The sequence below is a fragment of the Symphalangus syndactylus genome, chromosome 24 (genome assembly GCF_028878055.3).
Source record: "Symphalangus syndactylus isolate Jambi chromosome 24, NHGRI_mSymSyn1-v2.1_pri, whole genome shotgun sequence".
In the NCBI taxonomy this organism is placed as follows: domain Eukaryota; kingdom Metazoa; phylum Chordata; class Mammalia; order Primates; family Hylobatidae; genus Symphalangus; species Symphalangus syndactylus.
The window spans coordinates 70,197,197-70,212,107 of NC_072446.2; the positions used below are offsets into that span (position 1 = coordinate 70,197,197).

Consider the following 14,911-nt stretch of genomic DNA (forward strand, 5'->3'; position numbering starts at 1 on the left):
ACCACAATACTGCACTTCAGCCTAGGCAACAAAGCAAGATCATACCTCGAAAAAGAAAAAAAAAAGTGAAACATTTCCTTTGGATTCAGTCAGCTCTGTCATTTGCTAAGTGACACTGGGAAAGTTTCCCAACTTTTCCAAGTTTGTTTCCTCACTTATTAAATGGGAATGATTTCCACTTCTCAGGTTTGTGATAAGAACTAAAAGTGGTGATGTTTGGGCCGGGTGTGGTGGCTCACGCCTGTAATCCCAGCACTTTGGGAGGCTGAGGCAGGTGGATCACGTGAGGTCAGGAGTTCAAGACCAGCCTTGCCAACATGGTGAAACCCCGTCTCTACTAAAAATATAAAAATTAGCTGGGCGTGGTGGTACATGCCTGTAATCCCAGCTACTCGGGAGGCTGAGGCAGGAGAATTGCTTTAACCAGGGAGGTGGAGGTTGCAGTGAGCCGAGATTGTGCCACTGCACTCAGCCTGGGCAACAGAGTGAGACTCTGTCTCGAAAAGAAAAAAAAAAAGTGATAATGTTTGTGAAATATTTAGCATGGAGCCTGACAATACAAAACCTGACAAGTAGTAAATGCTCAATAAATGGAAGTGATCACTATTAATGTGCCCTAAAACACTGCAGTGTGGAGTATGCAGAGAGCAATAATTACACCCAGAGCCTTCCACGGGGTAGGATGAGTAAACCAATGTGAATGTTTTTTTTTTTTATGTTTATTTATTTATTATTATGATTATTTTTGAGTCGGAGTCTTGCTCTGTTGCCCGGGCTGGAGTGCAATGGTGCAGTCTTCGCTCACTACAACCTCCACCTCCTGGGTTCAAGTGATTCTCCTGCCTCAGCCCCCTGAGTAGCTGGGATTACAGGTGCCTGCCACCACGCCCGGCTAATTTTTATATTTTTATTAGAGACGGGGTTTTACCATGTTGGCCAGGCTGGTCTAGAACTCCTGACCTCAGGTGATCCACCCGCCTCGGCTTCCCAAAGTGCTGGGATTACAGGCATGAGCCACTGTGCCCAGTTAGAGGTAATAAAGTTTTGAGGGTGGAAGCCTCATGATGGCATTAGTGCCCTTATAAGAGACATGAGAAAGAGGCTGTCTCTCTAGGCCATGTGAGGACACAGGAAGACGGTGGCTGTCTACAAATCAAGAACAGGGACAGCACCAGACACCAAATCTGCTGGCACCTTGACCTTAGACTTTCCAGCCTCTGGAGCTGTGAGGAGCCACCCAGTGTATGGTATTTGTGATAAAAGCCTGAGCTGGCTGGGCACAGTGGCTCATGCCTGGGATGACCACTGTGGGTGGATCACTTGAGGTCAGGAGTTCGAGACCAGCCTTGCCAACATGGTGAACCCCATCTCTACTAAAAACACAAAAATTAGCCAGGTGTGGTTGCGCTCACCTGTAATTCCAGCTACTTGGGAGGCTGAGACAGGAGAATCGCTTGAACCTGGGAGGCGGAGGTTGCAGTGAGCCGAGATCATGCCACTGTGCTCTAGGTGACAGAGTGAGACTCCATCTCAAAAAAAAAAAAAACAAAAAAATCCTGAGCTGACCAGACAGTACTGTAGTGTGCTGAGCACCCCAGCTGATGAGGAATTGGATGTCCTGAGAGTCCACTCCCTGCCACACACTATGCCTCATGCACTACCTTGTACAACCTTATCACCTCCCCAACAAGGAGGTGCTGTTATCATCTCTATTTTACAAATGAGGAGACAGGTACAGAGGGGCTAAGTGGCTCGCCCAAAGTCAAACCAGGGGAAGAAGCAGAACCAGAATTCCAACCAGACTGTCTAACCCAGCACGACCACCACTAATACCGTGTAAAATGGTTGTCTTAGCATTTGAGTACCCCTTCCCATGTTTAGACATGGGTTCCCCAAACCACCTTTTTGGCATAGAATATCCATATTTTTAACAAATACCCCTATATAAATATTTCAACATGCTCCTTATTTTTAGAGCTGTCAACCAATTCCAATTAATAACAGTTGCTTTTCTACAGATTAGTCAACTAACAGGCAATAAAAAGTAAAAACTGAGTCCACACTGAATTCCCTAAGGGAATAGAGCCATTGCCTTGAAGTATTTCAACATGCTAATACTTCTAAAGTTCTGTTCAAACTGGATATGGTTGCTCACTCCCATTATCCCAGCACTTTGAGAGGCCATGGTGGGAGGATCACTTGAGGCCAAGAGTTCGAAACTTGCCTGGGCAACAAAGCAAGACCCTGTCTCTACAAAAAATTTAAAAAAAAAAAGCCACGTATGGTGATGTGAGCCTGTAATCTCAGCTACTTGGGAGGCTGAGGCAGGAGGATAGCTTCAGCTCAAGAGTTCAAGGCTGCAGTGAGCTATGATGGCACCACAGTATTCCAGCCTAGGCACAGAGCAAAACCCTGTCTCTAAATAAATAAATACATACACACACAAAGTTCTGTTTAACTGCCTCCATTCACTCATTCTAAGAAATGCTGTTGCTACCCAGGGATGATGAACAAAATCAGTTTTAGGGATGGAAAGTCATGTAGAGGCAGCAGGATGGCAGGGAAAAAAGGGAAGGTTAAAGGAACTAAGATGTTAAGTCTAGAAAGGAAAAGGATAAAGAATTATCTAATTCTTGGTCAGTGATATGGTTTGGATTTGTGTCCCTGCCCAAATGTCATGTGGAATTGTCATCCCCAGTGTTGGAAGTGGGGCCTGGTGGGAGGTGATTTGTTCATGAGGCAGTTCCTCCTAATTGGTTTATAGCACCATCCCCTTGGTGCTGAGTTCTCATGAGATCTGGTTGTTTAAAAGTGTGTAGCATCTTCCCCCTCTCTTTCTTCCTCCCGCTTCAGCCATGTGAAGTGCCAGCTTCCCCTTCGCCTTCCGCCCTGATTGATGGCTAGCAGGTGCCGCTATGCTTCCTGTACAGCCTGCAGAACTGTGAGCCAAGTAAACCTCTTTTCTCTATAAATTACCCAGTCTCAGGTATCTCTTTATAGCAGTGTGAGAATGAACTAACACAGTCAGGTACAAATTAAACAGGAGACTTACTGATCCTGATTACTCTATGTCCTGAAAATCAGAAGAGAATCCCAAAGGAGTTTAAACATATTTCTCCATAGAATTCTTGAAGGCAATGACAGTTACACATCCTACCTGTAGTCATCACTGAATTCATCATCATTAAAGCCTACATTTTCTTAGTACCCACAACGAGTTCTTTCTAAAAATATATATTTGGATTTGTTTTCTGTTGTTGTTTGTTTTTTGTTTTCTGTTTTGAGACAGAGTTTTGCTCTTTTTCTCAGATTGGAGTGAAGTGGCATGATCTCGGCTCACTGCAACCTCCACCTTCCGGGTTCAAGTAATGCTCCTGCTTCAGCCTCCCGAGTAGGTGGTATTACAGGCGCCTGCCACCACACCTGGCTAATTTTTGTATTTTTAGTAGAGACAGAGTTTTGCCATGTTGGCCAGGCTGGTCTTGAACTCCTGACCTTAGGTGATCCACTCGCCTCGGCCTCCCAAAGTGTTAGGATTACAGGTGTGAGCTACCACACCTGACCATTTGGATTTCTTAATTGCCAGAACAACAACATTGACTGAGCACCCATCGATGGCAGAAAAACCATGCTAAGTACCTTACAGGTTTACCTTAAGCTAAACCTGACTGGGTGGAGCAAGCATTCTGATCACCATTTTGTAGATGACTCTGGAGCTCAGAGGGGTTAAGGAACATGCCCCGAGTCACATAGCCAGTAAGTGGCAGAGCTGAACTTTAAATCCAGGTCTGTGTGATAAACCTAGGGGATTAACCAAAACTAACAAGAAATAAATGAATAAATAAATACATCCAGGTCTGCGGGCCTCCAGACTCAGATCAGGTAATTAATATGAAAGAGAGGGCTTTACCACTAAAGACGGTCACCACCTACATCAGGAAATTATCATTAGTTTAAATAATAGATGTTTCGGCAATCTAGTCAGGAAACCTTGCAGAAAGGCTGTTACTTAAATCCAGAGCATACTTCATACAAGGAATGCTAAAGTCTCTATTTTTATTACTCACCACAAGTAACAGGCCCACATTGCTATTTTCTGAAGTTTTAAAAGAACAAAACAAGAAAACAATTCCACTCTCTCTTTGTTGAACCAAATATTCCCCTGCTTCTGAATTCATTTTGGGGGAGATTAGAAAGAGACCTGAGATTAACAGCAACAATAACAAAAAGACATCCAGGAAACAGCTCCTTGTCATTGCTGTGCCAGGGAAGCTGTCCTTTGAAGTTCCTCCTGATAGCTTTGCTTAGGTAAGATGTTTTTCTGCCTAAGACAATGAAGCATTCTCAGAGATCTGCTATTGGAAGAGAAAGAAACAAACTATCACACACCCGTATGTTGTTTTTAAGTTAGTTTTTTTTAAACTCTGCTTATTACCTGGATCCACATCAGAAGAATAAGGAAAAGAATGGAATTCCAAAGAACTGAAAGCCTCGCTGTTGGCTTCTTGGCTGGGTCTCCGCAGGACATAATCTCTTATGTCACACGCTGATGGCAGGTCCAAAGCACTGCTCTCCTCTGACAGGCTGCCTGAAGTGGCGTCCCTGGCTGCCATAGTCCTGCCATGGAAAAAAGAAAACAATTCAATACAAAAGGCACCACATAGCAGGATCCTTCATTGGAGACAGAGCTTGAAGAATTTTATTTGTTTTTTATTTTTATTTTTATTTTTGTAGAGATCAGGTCTCACTAAGTTGCCCAGGCTGGTCTTGAACTCCTGGGCTCAAGCAATCCTCCCACCTCAGCCTCCCAAAGTGATGGGATTATAGGTGTGGGCCACCATACCCACCCCAAAAATTTTAAAGGTCAAACAACAGTGAAATCAGAATGATTTACAGTAGTCCCCCCTTATGTGCGATTTTGCTCTCTGCAGTTACAGTTAATCTCACCCAACCATGGTTCAAAAATATTACATGGAAAACTCCAGAAATAAACAATTGATAAATTTCAAATTGTGCACCATTCTGAGTATTGTGATGAAATCTCATGCTGTCCCACTCCATCCCACTTGGGACATTAATTACCCCTCTGCCCAGTGTATCTGAACTGTACATGCTACCTGCCCCTTAGTCATTCAGTAGCCTTTTCAGTTATCAGATGGACTGTTGTGGTATCACAGTGTTTGTGTTCAAGTAACCCTTATTTTACTTACTAATGGCCCCAAAACACAAGAGTAGTGATGCCAGCAAGTCAGATATGCCAAAGATAGGCCACAAAATACTTTCTTTAGGCAAAAAGGTAAAAGTTGGCCGGGCGCACTGGCTCACACCTGTAATCCCAGCACTTTGGGAGGCTGAGGCAGGTGGATCACCTGAGGTCAGGAGTTCAAGACCAGCCTGGCCAACATGGTGAAACCCAGTCTCTATTAAAAATACAAAAATTTAGCCAGGCGTGGTGGTGGGTGCCTGTAATACCAGCTACTTGGTAGTCAGAGGCAAGAAAATCCCTTGAACTCACGAAGCAGAGGTTGCAGTGAGCCGAGACCGTGCCATTGCACTCCAGCCTGGGCAACAAGAGCGAAACTCCATCTCAAAAAAAAAAAAAAAAAAGTAAAAGTTCTCAACTCAATAAGCAAAGAAAAAAATCATATGCCTAGGTTACTAAGATCTACCATAACAATGAATCTTCTATCCGTGAAATTGTGAAGAAGGAAAAAGAAATTCATGCTAGTCTTGCTGACACACCTCAAACTGCAAAAGTTATAGCCACACGGAGGTTGTAGTGAGCCGAGATCGCACCACTGCACTCCAGCTTGGGTGACAGAGCGAGACTCTGTCTCAAAAAGAAAAAAAAAAAGAAAAAGTGAATGGAGAAATGTGTCAAAGAGGAGCTGAGAGTCAACAAGGAGAGACAGTTTCAGTGACTGGGCTTTTTTATTAACTGGGTTAGAGGTGACAGGAAAATAAATAGTTTTCAGAGGAGGCAATATCCAAATTATGGCATCCTATGCAGCTGTTAAAATGACAGAACTTCAAAGCTCTCAAAAACATATGTTTGAATGAAAGAAGTAATTTCAGGCTGGGTGTGGTGGCTCAAGCCTGTAATCCTAGCACTTTGGGAGGCAGAAGTGGGACGACTTCTTGAGGCCAAGAGTTCAAGACCAACCTGGCCAACATAGCCAGACCCCAGCTCTATGAGAAAAAATATAATTAATTTTAAAAAGAAGTAATTTCAGAATAACATGAGCAGTGTAATCATAAGAGTAGTTCCCATTTATTGAATGCTTGTTAGAGGCCATGCATTGTGCTAAGAGTTTCATCTGTCACAACCCTATGAGGCAGGTAATCCCTCAGTAACAGTCAGACCCAGACACAGAGAGAAGTAAAGTCACTTGCCCAGGGAAACACATCTCGAAAGCAGCCAAGCTAGGATGAACGCAGCCAAAAGTCCTCCCAGCATCCTGTGTCTGCATAGCCCCAGTGTTGCAGCCTGAACTACCACACGATTAGGCAAAGATAGGAGGCATATTAAAACAAATCAACAGTGAAACCTGGCAAGATCTTTTTGTTTGAGGACACCCAGGCACATGCTGTTGTGCACATTCGCTCAGGCCGAGAGTGAGCCAAGCTATCAGCTGATTGCTCTTGAAAGGAATGGAGTGATCAAGTTTCCTAAAGAAGCAAGAACATCCTGTCTTTTCACAGGTTCTATATTAGCCAACCAAGCCTGAAGCTTCAGCAAACACCTCTGCACCAGGCAACTTTGTCCTCCCCCTTCTCCCTTCATGTTACCTAACACTCTGCTCTGGAGGCTTCTGGGAGGGAATAAACGGGTCAATGAATGATGCTGGCATATCCTGCCTGCCTGCAAAGGTGCCTTGAAATCAACCATCAACTGAGAGTGTCATCAGCAATATGAAATGAATAGAATCCTTTTTGAAAACAAATAGCACATTGATGTGATACCTATATTTTCTTTGTTTTCAGAATCACTTAAATGCCAAGTACATCACAAACTGGGAACTGGATCGCAAAAAGAAGATATGTCAGCTGCGCACAGTAGCTGATGTCTGTAATCCCAGCACTTTGGGACCCCGAGATGGGTGGATCACGTGAGGTCAGGAGTTTGAGACCAGCCTGGCCAACATGGTGAAACCTTATCTCCACTAAAAATAAAAATAAAAATAAAAAATTAGCTGGGTGTGGTGGTGCATGCATGTAGTCCCAGCTACTTGGGAGGCTAAGGCAGGAGAATCACTTGAATCCGGGAGGCAGAAGTTGCACTGAACCAAGATTGCGCCACTGCACTCCAGCCTGTATGACAGAACAAGACTCTGTCTCAAAAAAAAAAAAAAAAATGACCAGGCACAGTGGCTGACACCTGTAATCCCAGCACTTTGGGAGGCTGAGGCAAACAGATCACCCGAGGTCAGAATTTTGAGAGCAGCCTGGCCAACATGGTGAAACCCTGTCTCTACTTAAAAAAAAAAAAAAAAAAAAAAAAGGATTTGTGCATATAAAATACATTATTTGGGACTCAGTGAATTTGTATGGAAGTAAAAAACAAGCAGTGGAGGCAGATTAAACCCTTCTTGTGGTGTGAACAACCTTGGGCCGGCAAGTAGAATGTAATGATTATCCTTTGTCCCAAACCTTTTGATAATGTGGTTCAACTTCCTTCTCTAGAAGTGCTTATTTTCCTCTCTTAAGTGTGATTTAATTACGTGGCCTGGCATGGTGGCTCACACCTGTAATCCCAGCACTTTGGGAGGCTGAGGTGGGTGGATCACAAGGTCAGAAGTTTGAGACCGCCCTGGCCAATATGGGTGAAACCCCATCTCTACTAAAAATACGAAAAATATTAGCTGGGTGTGGTGACGTGCACCTGTAGTCCCAGCTACTTGGGAGGCTGAGGCAGAAGAATCACTTGAACCTGGGAGGCAGAGGTTGCAGTGAGCTGAGATTGTGCCACTGCACTCCAGCCTGGGTGACAGAATGAGACTCTGTCTCAAAAAATAAATAAATAATATGAAAAAAAGTTATTGAACTATGCAATCTAAACATTCTTTTTTTTTCTGGGCACAGTGGCTCACACCTGTAGTCCCAGCACTTTGGGAGGCCAAGTTGGGAGGATCGCTTGAGGCCAGGAGTTCAAGACCAGCCTTGGCAACATAGCAAGACATTGTCTGTAAAAAAAAAAATTAAAATAGTAAATAAATAAACACTCTTTTTCAATACTGGAGAGTCTGTGGTGCCCTGGGTTGCAGGACCAAGAAGTCTCTAAGTATAGTGCATAAAAACCTGTTTACCAGGAGGAGACAGCCATTCTTCTATTACTCTACAGATTCTTACAGACCTACAAATACAAGTCAATCAAGGTGCAAACATAAGAAGTGATTTAACTTCACTTATTTTTCTTCCATTCAGCCACTTCCCTCCAAATATTTTGCATGAAAAGTTTCAAACATCCATAGAGCTACCCCCAGACTCTTACTATGATTTGCTTCATCACACGACGATCCATCTATCCAACTTTCTACCCACTCATCAATTTATCATATTTTTAAAACACATTATTTCATTTATATCTTAATAAAAGCTCTGATGCCCAGGCTGGAGTGCAGTGGTGTGATCATAGCTGACTACAGCCTCAACCTCCTGGGCTCAAGTGATCCTCCTACCTCGGCTTCCTGAATAGTTGGGACTGCAGGCATGAGACACCACACTTGGCTAATTTTTTTTTTTTTTTTTTTTTGAGACAAGGTCTCACTATATTGCCCAGGCTGGTCTTGAATTCCTGGGCTCAGGCCAGCCATCTTCCCACTCTGGCTCCCCAAAGTGCTGAAATTACAGGCATAAGCCACCTCACCTGGCCTTTACAATCTGCATTTTTGAACACTCACTCTGTTAGCTGAAGGAAGCATGAATTAGAGTATCATACTCATTTGTGGAGTTAAAGAGAATGGGTTTGAACCCCTGCTGTCACTTTTTAGCTGTGTTACTTTGGGCAAGTCACTTAACCTGTTTTATAAATAGACAAAGAAATGTGTGTATATATATATATATATATATATATATATATTTTTTTTTTTTTTTTTTTTTTTTTTGAGACAGAGCCTTGCTCTGTCACCCAGGCTGGAGGGCAGTGGCACAGTCTCGGCTCACAGCAGCCTCCGCCTCCTGGGTTTAAGCAATTATCCTGCCTCAGCCTCCTGAGGAGCTGGGATTACAGGTGCATGCCACCATGGCCAGCTGATTTTTCTATTTTTTTTTTTTTTTTTTTTTTTAGTAAAGACGGGGTTTCACCATGTTGGCCAGGCTGGTCTGGAACTCCCGACCTCAAGTGATCCACCCACCTCAGCCTCTCAAAGTGCTGGGATTACAGGCATGAGCCATTGCACCTGGCCAGTTTCCCTGTCTATAAAATGGCTTAATGATGTAAACCAAAAAGTATCTGAGACAGGTCTCAATCAGTGTAGAAGTTTATTTTGCTGACTTTAAGGAAATACCCAGAAGAAATAAACACAGAATCACAGAAACTGTCTGTGGTCTGTGTCTTTTTCCAAAGATGAATTTGAGAGCTTCAATATTTAAAGGGGAAAAGTGGGCTTGGGGAAAGAGGAAGAGTATGGTCATCCATGTGTCACAAGAGAAAAGGAGCAGGCAGGAGAATCGTCAATTACACATTGGTCTCATGATCAGTAAATGGGCACTTTACAGAAGATAAGATGAACATACAGTAGCTACCTGTGGAGATATTTAACCTTTTACCTGTAGTATTCTACTTAGGAACAAAAGGAATGGCAGCTTCTTGCATGACTCAGCTTTCAGCTTAATTTGTTCCTTCTGGCAGAGTGAACTGGGGCCCCGAGTTTTTACAATGATAATACTTATCTTACAGGCACAGTTTTTTTTTTTTTTTTGAGATGGAGTTTCGCTCTTGTTGCCCAGGCTGGAGTGCAATGGCGCAACCTCTGCCTCCTGGGTTCAAGCAATTCTCCTGCCTCAACCTTCCTGGTAGCTGGGATTACAGGCATGCGCCACTACGCCTGGCTAATTTTGTGTTTTTTAGTAGAGACGGGGTTTTTGTGTGTTGGTCGGGCTGGTCTCAAACTCCCGACCTCAGGTGATCCGCCTGCCTCGGCCTCCCAAAGTGCTGGGATTATAGGTGTGAGCCACTGTGCCCAGCCACAGACACACTTCTTCGTGGCAATTAGGTGCTATTTTTTTTTTGTTGTTTTTTTGTTTGAGACAGAGTCTCACTCTGTCACCAGGCTAGAGTGCAATGGCGCCGTCTTGGCTCACTGCGACCTCCGCCTCCCAGGTTCAAACAATTCCCCTGCCTCAGCCTCCCAAGTAGCTGGGACTACAGGTGCGCGCTACCACACCCGGCTAATTTTTTTGTATTTTAGTAGAGACTGAGTTTCACCATGTTGGCCAGGATGGTCTCTATCTCCTGACCTCGTGACCCACCCGCCTCGGCCTCCCAAAGTGCTGGGATTACAGACGTGAGCCACCGAGCCTGGCCTGTGGTGCTATTTTTACTTTCTCTTTCACAGTCTGCTGCCTTCATATGGCAGGAAATGACAAGTGCCTCCCCCACAATAGCCAAGGGACTCAGCAAGTACCCAAAAAGTGTTGAGCAGGCACTGGTCCCCAAATCCTGCAGGTGAGAAAGACTAACATTTTTGTTATTAAATGTACCTGCTGGTTTGCTCACTTTTATTTCTGCCATTGGCCAAATGCTCACCCCTCTACCTCATTACCCACTCAGAGAGTATCGCTGCACTCCCAGATCCAGTGGGCCTGTGGGGTTAATTCAGGCTAGGGTGAGTTTAGAAGTGACTTAGGCATCAGCTTGTTATTTATTTATTTCTAATTCCCTTCCCTTAAATGCATGTTGTGAAAAATCTAAAGAGAGAAGGTATTTCTAAACCAAAACTGGTGTCAATAAATAAAAGAATTTTTTTTTTTTTTTTTTTCTGAGACAGAGTCTCACTCTGTCACCCAGGCTGTTGTGCAATCTTGGCTCACTGCAACCTCTGCCTCCCAGGTTCAAGCAATTCTCTTGCTTCAGCCTCCCAAGTAGCTAGGATTACAGGTGCCCGCCACCACACCCAGCTAAATTTTATATTTTTAGTAGAGATGAGGTTTCATCATGTTGGTCAGGCTGGTCTTGAACTCCTGACCTCAGGTGATCTACCCGCCTCAGCCTCCCAAAGTGCTAGGATTACAGGTATGAGCCACCTGAAATTTTTAGTGATTAAAAAAAAAATACTTACCTTCTAGAGATGTCATAAGAATTTTATGAAATTAATACATGAGGCTGGGTGCAGTGGCTCATGCCTATAATCTCAGCACTTTGGTAGGTGGAGGCAGGCGGATCACTTGAGGTCAGTAGTTCAAGACCAGCCTGGCCAACATGGTAAAACCCCATCTCTACTAAAAATACAAAAATTAGCTGGGCATGGTGGTGTGTACCTGTAATCCCAGCTACTTGGGAGGCTGAGGCAGTAGAATCACATGAACCTGGGAAGCAGAGGTTGCAGTGAGCCTATATCACACCACTGCACTCCAGCCTGGGCAACAAAGTGAGAATCTGTCTCAAAAAAAAAAGAAATTAATACATGAAAAATATTTAGCACAGTATCTGTGGCTCACTAATGGCTAACTCTGATAAGTAAAATAGTAATCATTAAGAAACAAATTACAGGCTCCTATCTTCTCAGCCTGCCTCTAGTTCACTTGCTCCTCTGTTTCCCATCCAGGGGCCATTTTGTTTCTTTCATCCTTTTTTTTTTTTGTTTTTTTTTGTTTTTTTTAATTTTACTTTAAGTCCTGGGATACATGTGCAGAAGGTGCATGTTTGTTATGTAGGTATACATGTGCCATGGTGGTTTACTGCACCTATCAACCCGTTATCTAGGTTTTAAGCCCTGCATGCATTAGATATTTGTCTTAATGCTCTCTTTCTCCTTGACCCCAACCCCTAACAGGCCCCGGTGTGGGATATTCCCCTCCCTGTGTCCCTGTGTTCTCATTGTTCAACTCCCACTTATGAGTGAGAACATGTGGTGTTTGGTTTTCTGTTCCTGTGTTAGTTTGCTGAGAATGATGGCTTCCAGCTTCATCCATGTCCCTGCAAAGGACATGAACTCATTGTTTTTTATGGCTGCAGCTTCTTTCATCCTTATCCAGTATGTTCTATGATCCATAATCTTGTTAATGTCCTAAACTTCCCTCCCCCTCCCCATTTTGTCTTTTCATCACACCCCTTTGGCAAAACCCCAGCCTAGATGAACTCAACCACCTCCCCACTCTCCATGTGAGTCACCAAACAGGGCAGATTGGCTGTGCTCTAGATGAATAAGTGTCAACCTGAAACAGGCTGTCTCACTAAATGAATACTAAAATGCTTATCTCATAACTGTCTCTTCTCCTCTCCTTGACCACTTCATGTTTTCTCCACTCTTCTTCAATGCAGACCCTCCTCCAACACTCACACATCTTCCTCCTCTTTTTCATAATCACCTTGATTTTTTATCTTATTATTATTTTTAGACACAGTCTCGCTCTGTCGCCCAGGCTGGAGTGCAGTGGCATGATCTCGGCTCACTGCAACCTCCTCCTCCCAGGCTCAAGCAATTCTCCTGCCTCAGCCTCCCAGGTAGCCGGGACTACAGGTGCACGCCACCATGCCCGGCTAATTTTTGTATTTTTAGTAGAGGCAGGGTTTTGCCATGTTGGTCAGGCTGTTCTTGAACTCCTGACCTTAGGTGATCCACCCGTCTCAGCCTCCCAAAGTGTTGGGATTACAGGTGTGAGCCACCAAGCCCAGCCTCATCTTGGTTCTTAATTCACACACACACACAAAAGCCAGCAGAGAGGAACTTCCTCAACTCCCCTATCAAACACAACAAAGGCTCCCACACCTGCACTCCACTTCACCTCTCCTCCTTGCAACTGTGGAGCTGACCCTCCCCTAGCAAAGGCCCCCCTCATACACACACACCTGGGTTTTACATCCCACTCTCTAGACCTTTCCAGAAGCCTTCAGCAACAACAATCCCTTCTCTCTTTTCTGTTCAACTGGACCTTTCACTTAAATGCTTCAACATACCCAACTCTCTCCCATTTTCAACAAAAAAGAAGATGTTCATTGGAAATGCCACTTAAATATTTAAAGATAAGGAGACATGATGTCTGCAATATACTGTCAAATATAGACGTATGTGTGTGTGTGTGTGTGTGTGTGTGTGTGTGTGTGTGTGTATAAAAATACAGAGACAGAGAATGATAAAGTAAATGGTTAAATGGTGCAAGAGTAGATAACTGGTGAATCTGGAAAACATTATTTGGGAATTCTTTGTACTAGTCTTGCATTTTTTTAAGATATAAAATTATATCAAAATAAAAAGTTGGCTGGGCACAGTGGCTAATGCCTGCAATCCTAGCAATTTGGGAAGCCAAGGCAGGTAGATTGCTTGAGCCCAATAATTTGAGACCAGCCTGGGTAACATGGTGAAACCCCATCTCTACAAAAAAAAAAAAAAAAAGAAAGAAAGAAAAAACAATTAGCAAGTCGTGGTGGCATGTACCGGTGCTCCCAGCTACTCAGGAGGCTGAGGTGTGAGGATCACTTGAGCTCAGGAGGTCGAGGCTACAGTCAGCTGTGATTATGCCACTGCACTCCAGCCTGAGCAGCAGAGCTAGACCCTGTCTAAAAAAATTTTAGACCATAATCCCAGCACTTTAGGAGGCCAAGGTGGGTGGATCACTTGGGGCCAGAAGTTCGAGACCAGCCTTGCCAACATGGCGAAATCCCACCTCTAGTAAAAATACAAAAAATTATCTGGGCGTGGTTGTGCACACCAATAATCCCAGCTACTGGAGAGGCTGAGGCATGAGAATCGCTTGAAGCCAGGAGGCAGAGGTTGCAGTGAGCTAAGATTGCACCACTGCACTCCAGCCTGGGCAATAGAGCGAGACTCTTTCAAAAAAAAAAAATTAATTAAAAAAAGTTGTTGGCTGGGCACGGTGGCTCATGCCTGTAATCCCAGCACTCTGGGAGGCCGACATGGGCAGATCACGAGGTCAGGAGTTTGAGACCAGCCTGGCCAACATAATGGAACCCCCGTCTCCACTAAAAATGCAAAAAATTAGCTGGGCGTGGTGGCAGGTGCCTGTAATCCCAGCTACTTGGGAGGCTGAGGCAGAAGAATCACTTGAAGCCAGGAGGCGGAGGTTGCAGTGAGCCGAGATCGCGCCATTGCACTCCAGCCCGGTGGACAGCGTGAAACTCCATCTCAAAAAAAAAAAAAAAAAAAAAAAAACAAACAAACTTGTCAAGAAAGAAAGATGAGAAAAAAAAAAAAAAAACACATTTGACATCTGCTCTCCTCATAGCCAGTCTCCTCTCCCCTCCACAAACTTCTCAAAAGACCCCACAATTGGCTCATTTCCTCAACTCATAACTTGTAGGTACTTCTTTTCTTTTCAGGATGACCTTCCCAAACCGTCCTCCCACCTCTTTGCCTGTTTCTATCCTCCATCTCAAAATGGACTTCCTTAAGACTTGGCCCAAGGCCAGGTGCAGTGGCTCACACCTGTAATCCCAGCACTTTGGGAGGTCGAAGTTGGTGGATCACAAGGTCAGCAGTTCGAGACCAGCCTGACCAACATGGTGAAACCTCGTCTCTACTAAAAATACAAAAATTGGCCGGGCGTGATGACGGACACCTGTAATCCCAGCTACTCAGGAGGCTGAGGCAGGAGAATCGCTTGAACCTAGGGGGTGGAGGTTGCAGTGAGCCGAGATCGTGCCATTGCACTCCAGCCTGGGCAACAGAGCAAGACTCCATCTCAAAAAAAAAAATTAAAAAACAAACAAACAAACAAAATACTTGGCCCAAAG

At 44.2% G+C, this 14,911-nt stretch overlaps 1 protein-coding gene across 9 annotated transcripts in view; it reads right to left on the reverse strand.

Moving 5' to 3' along the window:
- SHLD1 (shieldin complex subunit 1) overlaps positions 1 to 14,911 on the reverse strand; it is a 106,216-nt gene that overhangs the window by 83,079 nt on the left and 8,226 nt on the right. For 5 of the 9 annotated variants that reach the window (XM_055265683.2, XM_063634022.1, XM_063634021.1 and 2 more), the window contains exon 2: positions 4,436 to 4,617. In XM_055265683.2, the coding sequence (XP_055121658.2) occupies positions 4,436 to 4,617 (182 nt within the window). Of the gene's footprint in view, positions 1 to 950; positions 1,530 to 3,431; positions 4,356 to 4,435; positions 4,618 to 8,092; positions 8,184 to 14,911 lie in introns of those variants that run through there. The other 4 variants (XM_063634023.1, XM_063634025.1, XM_063634028.1 and 1 more) reach the window with 4 other exon arrangements.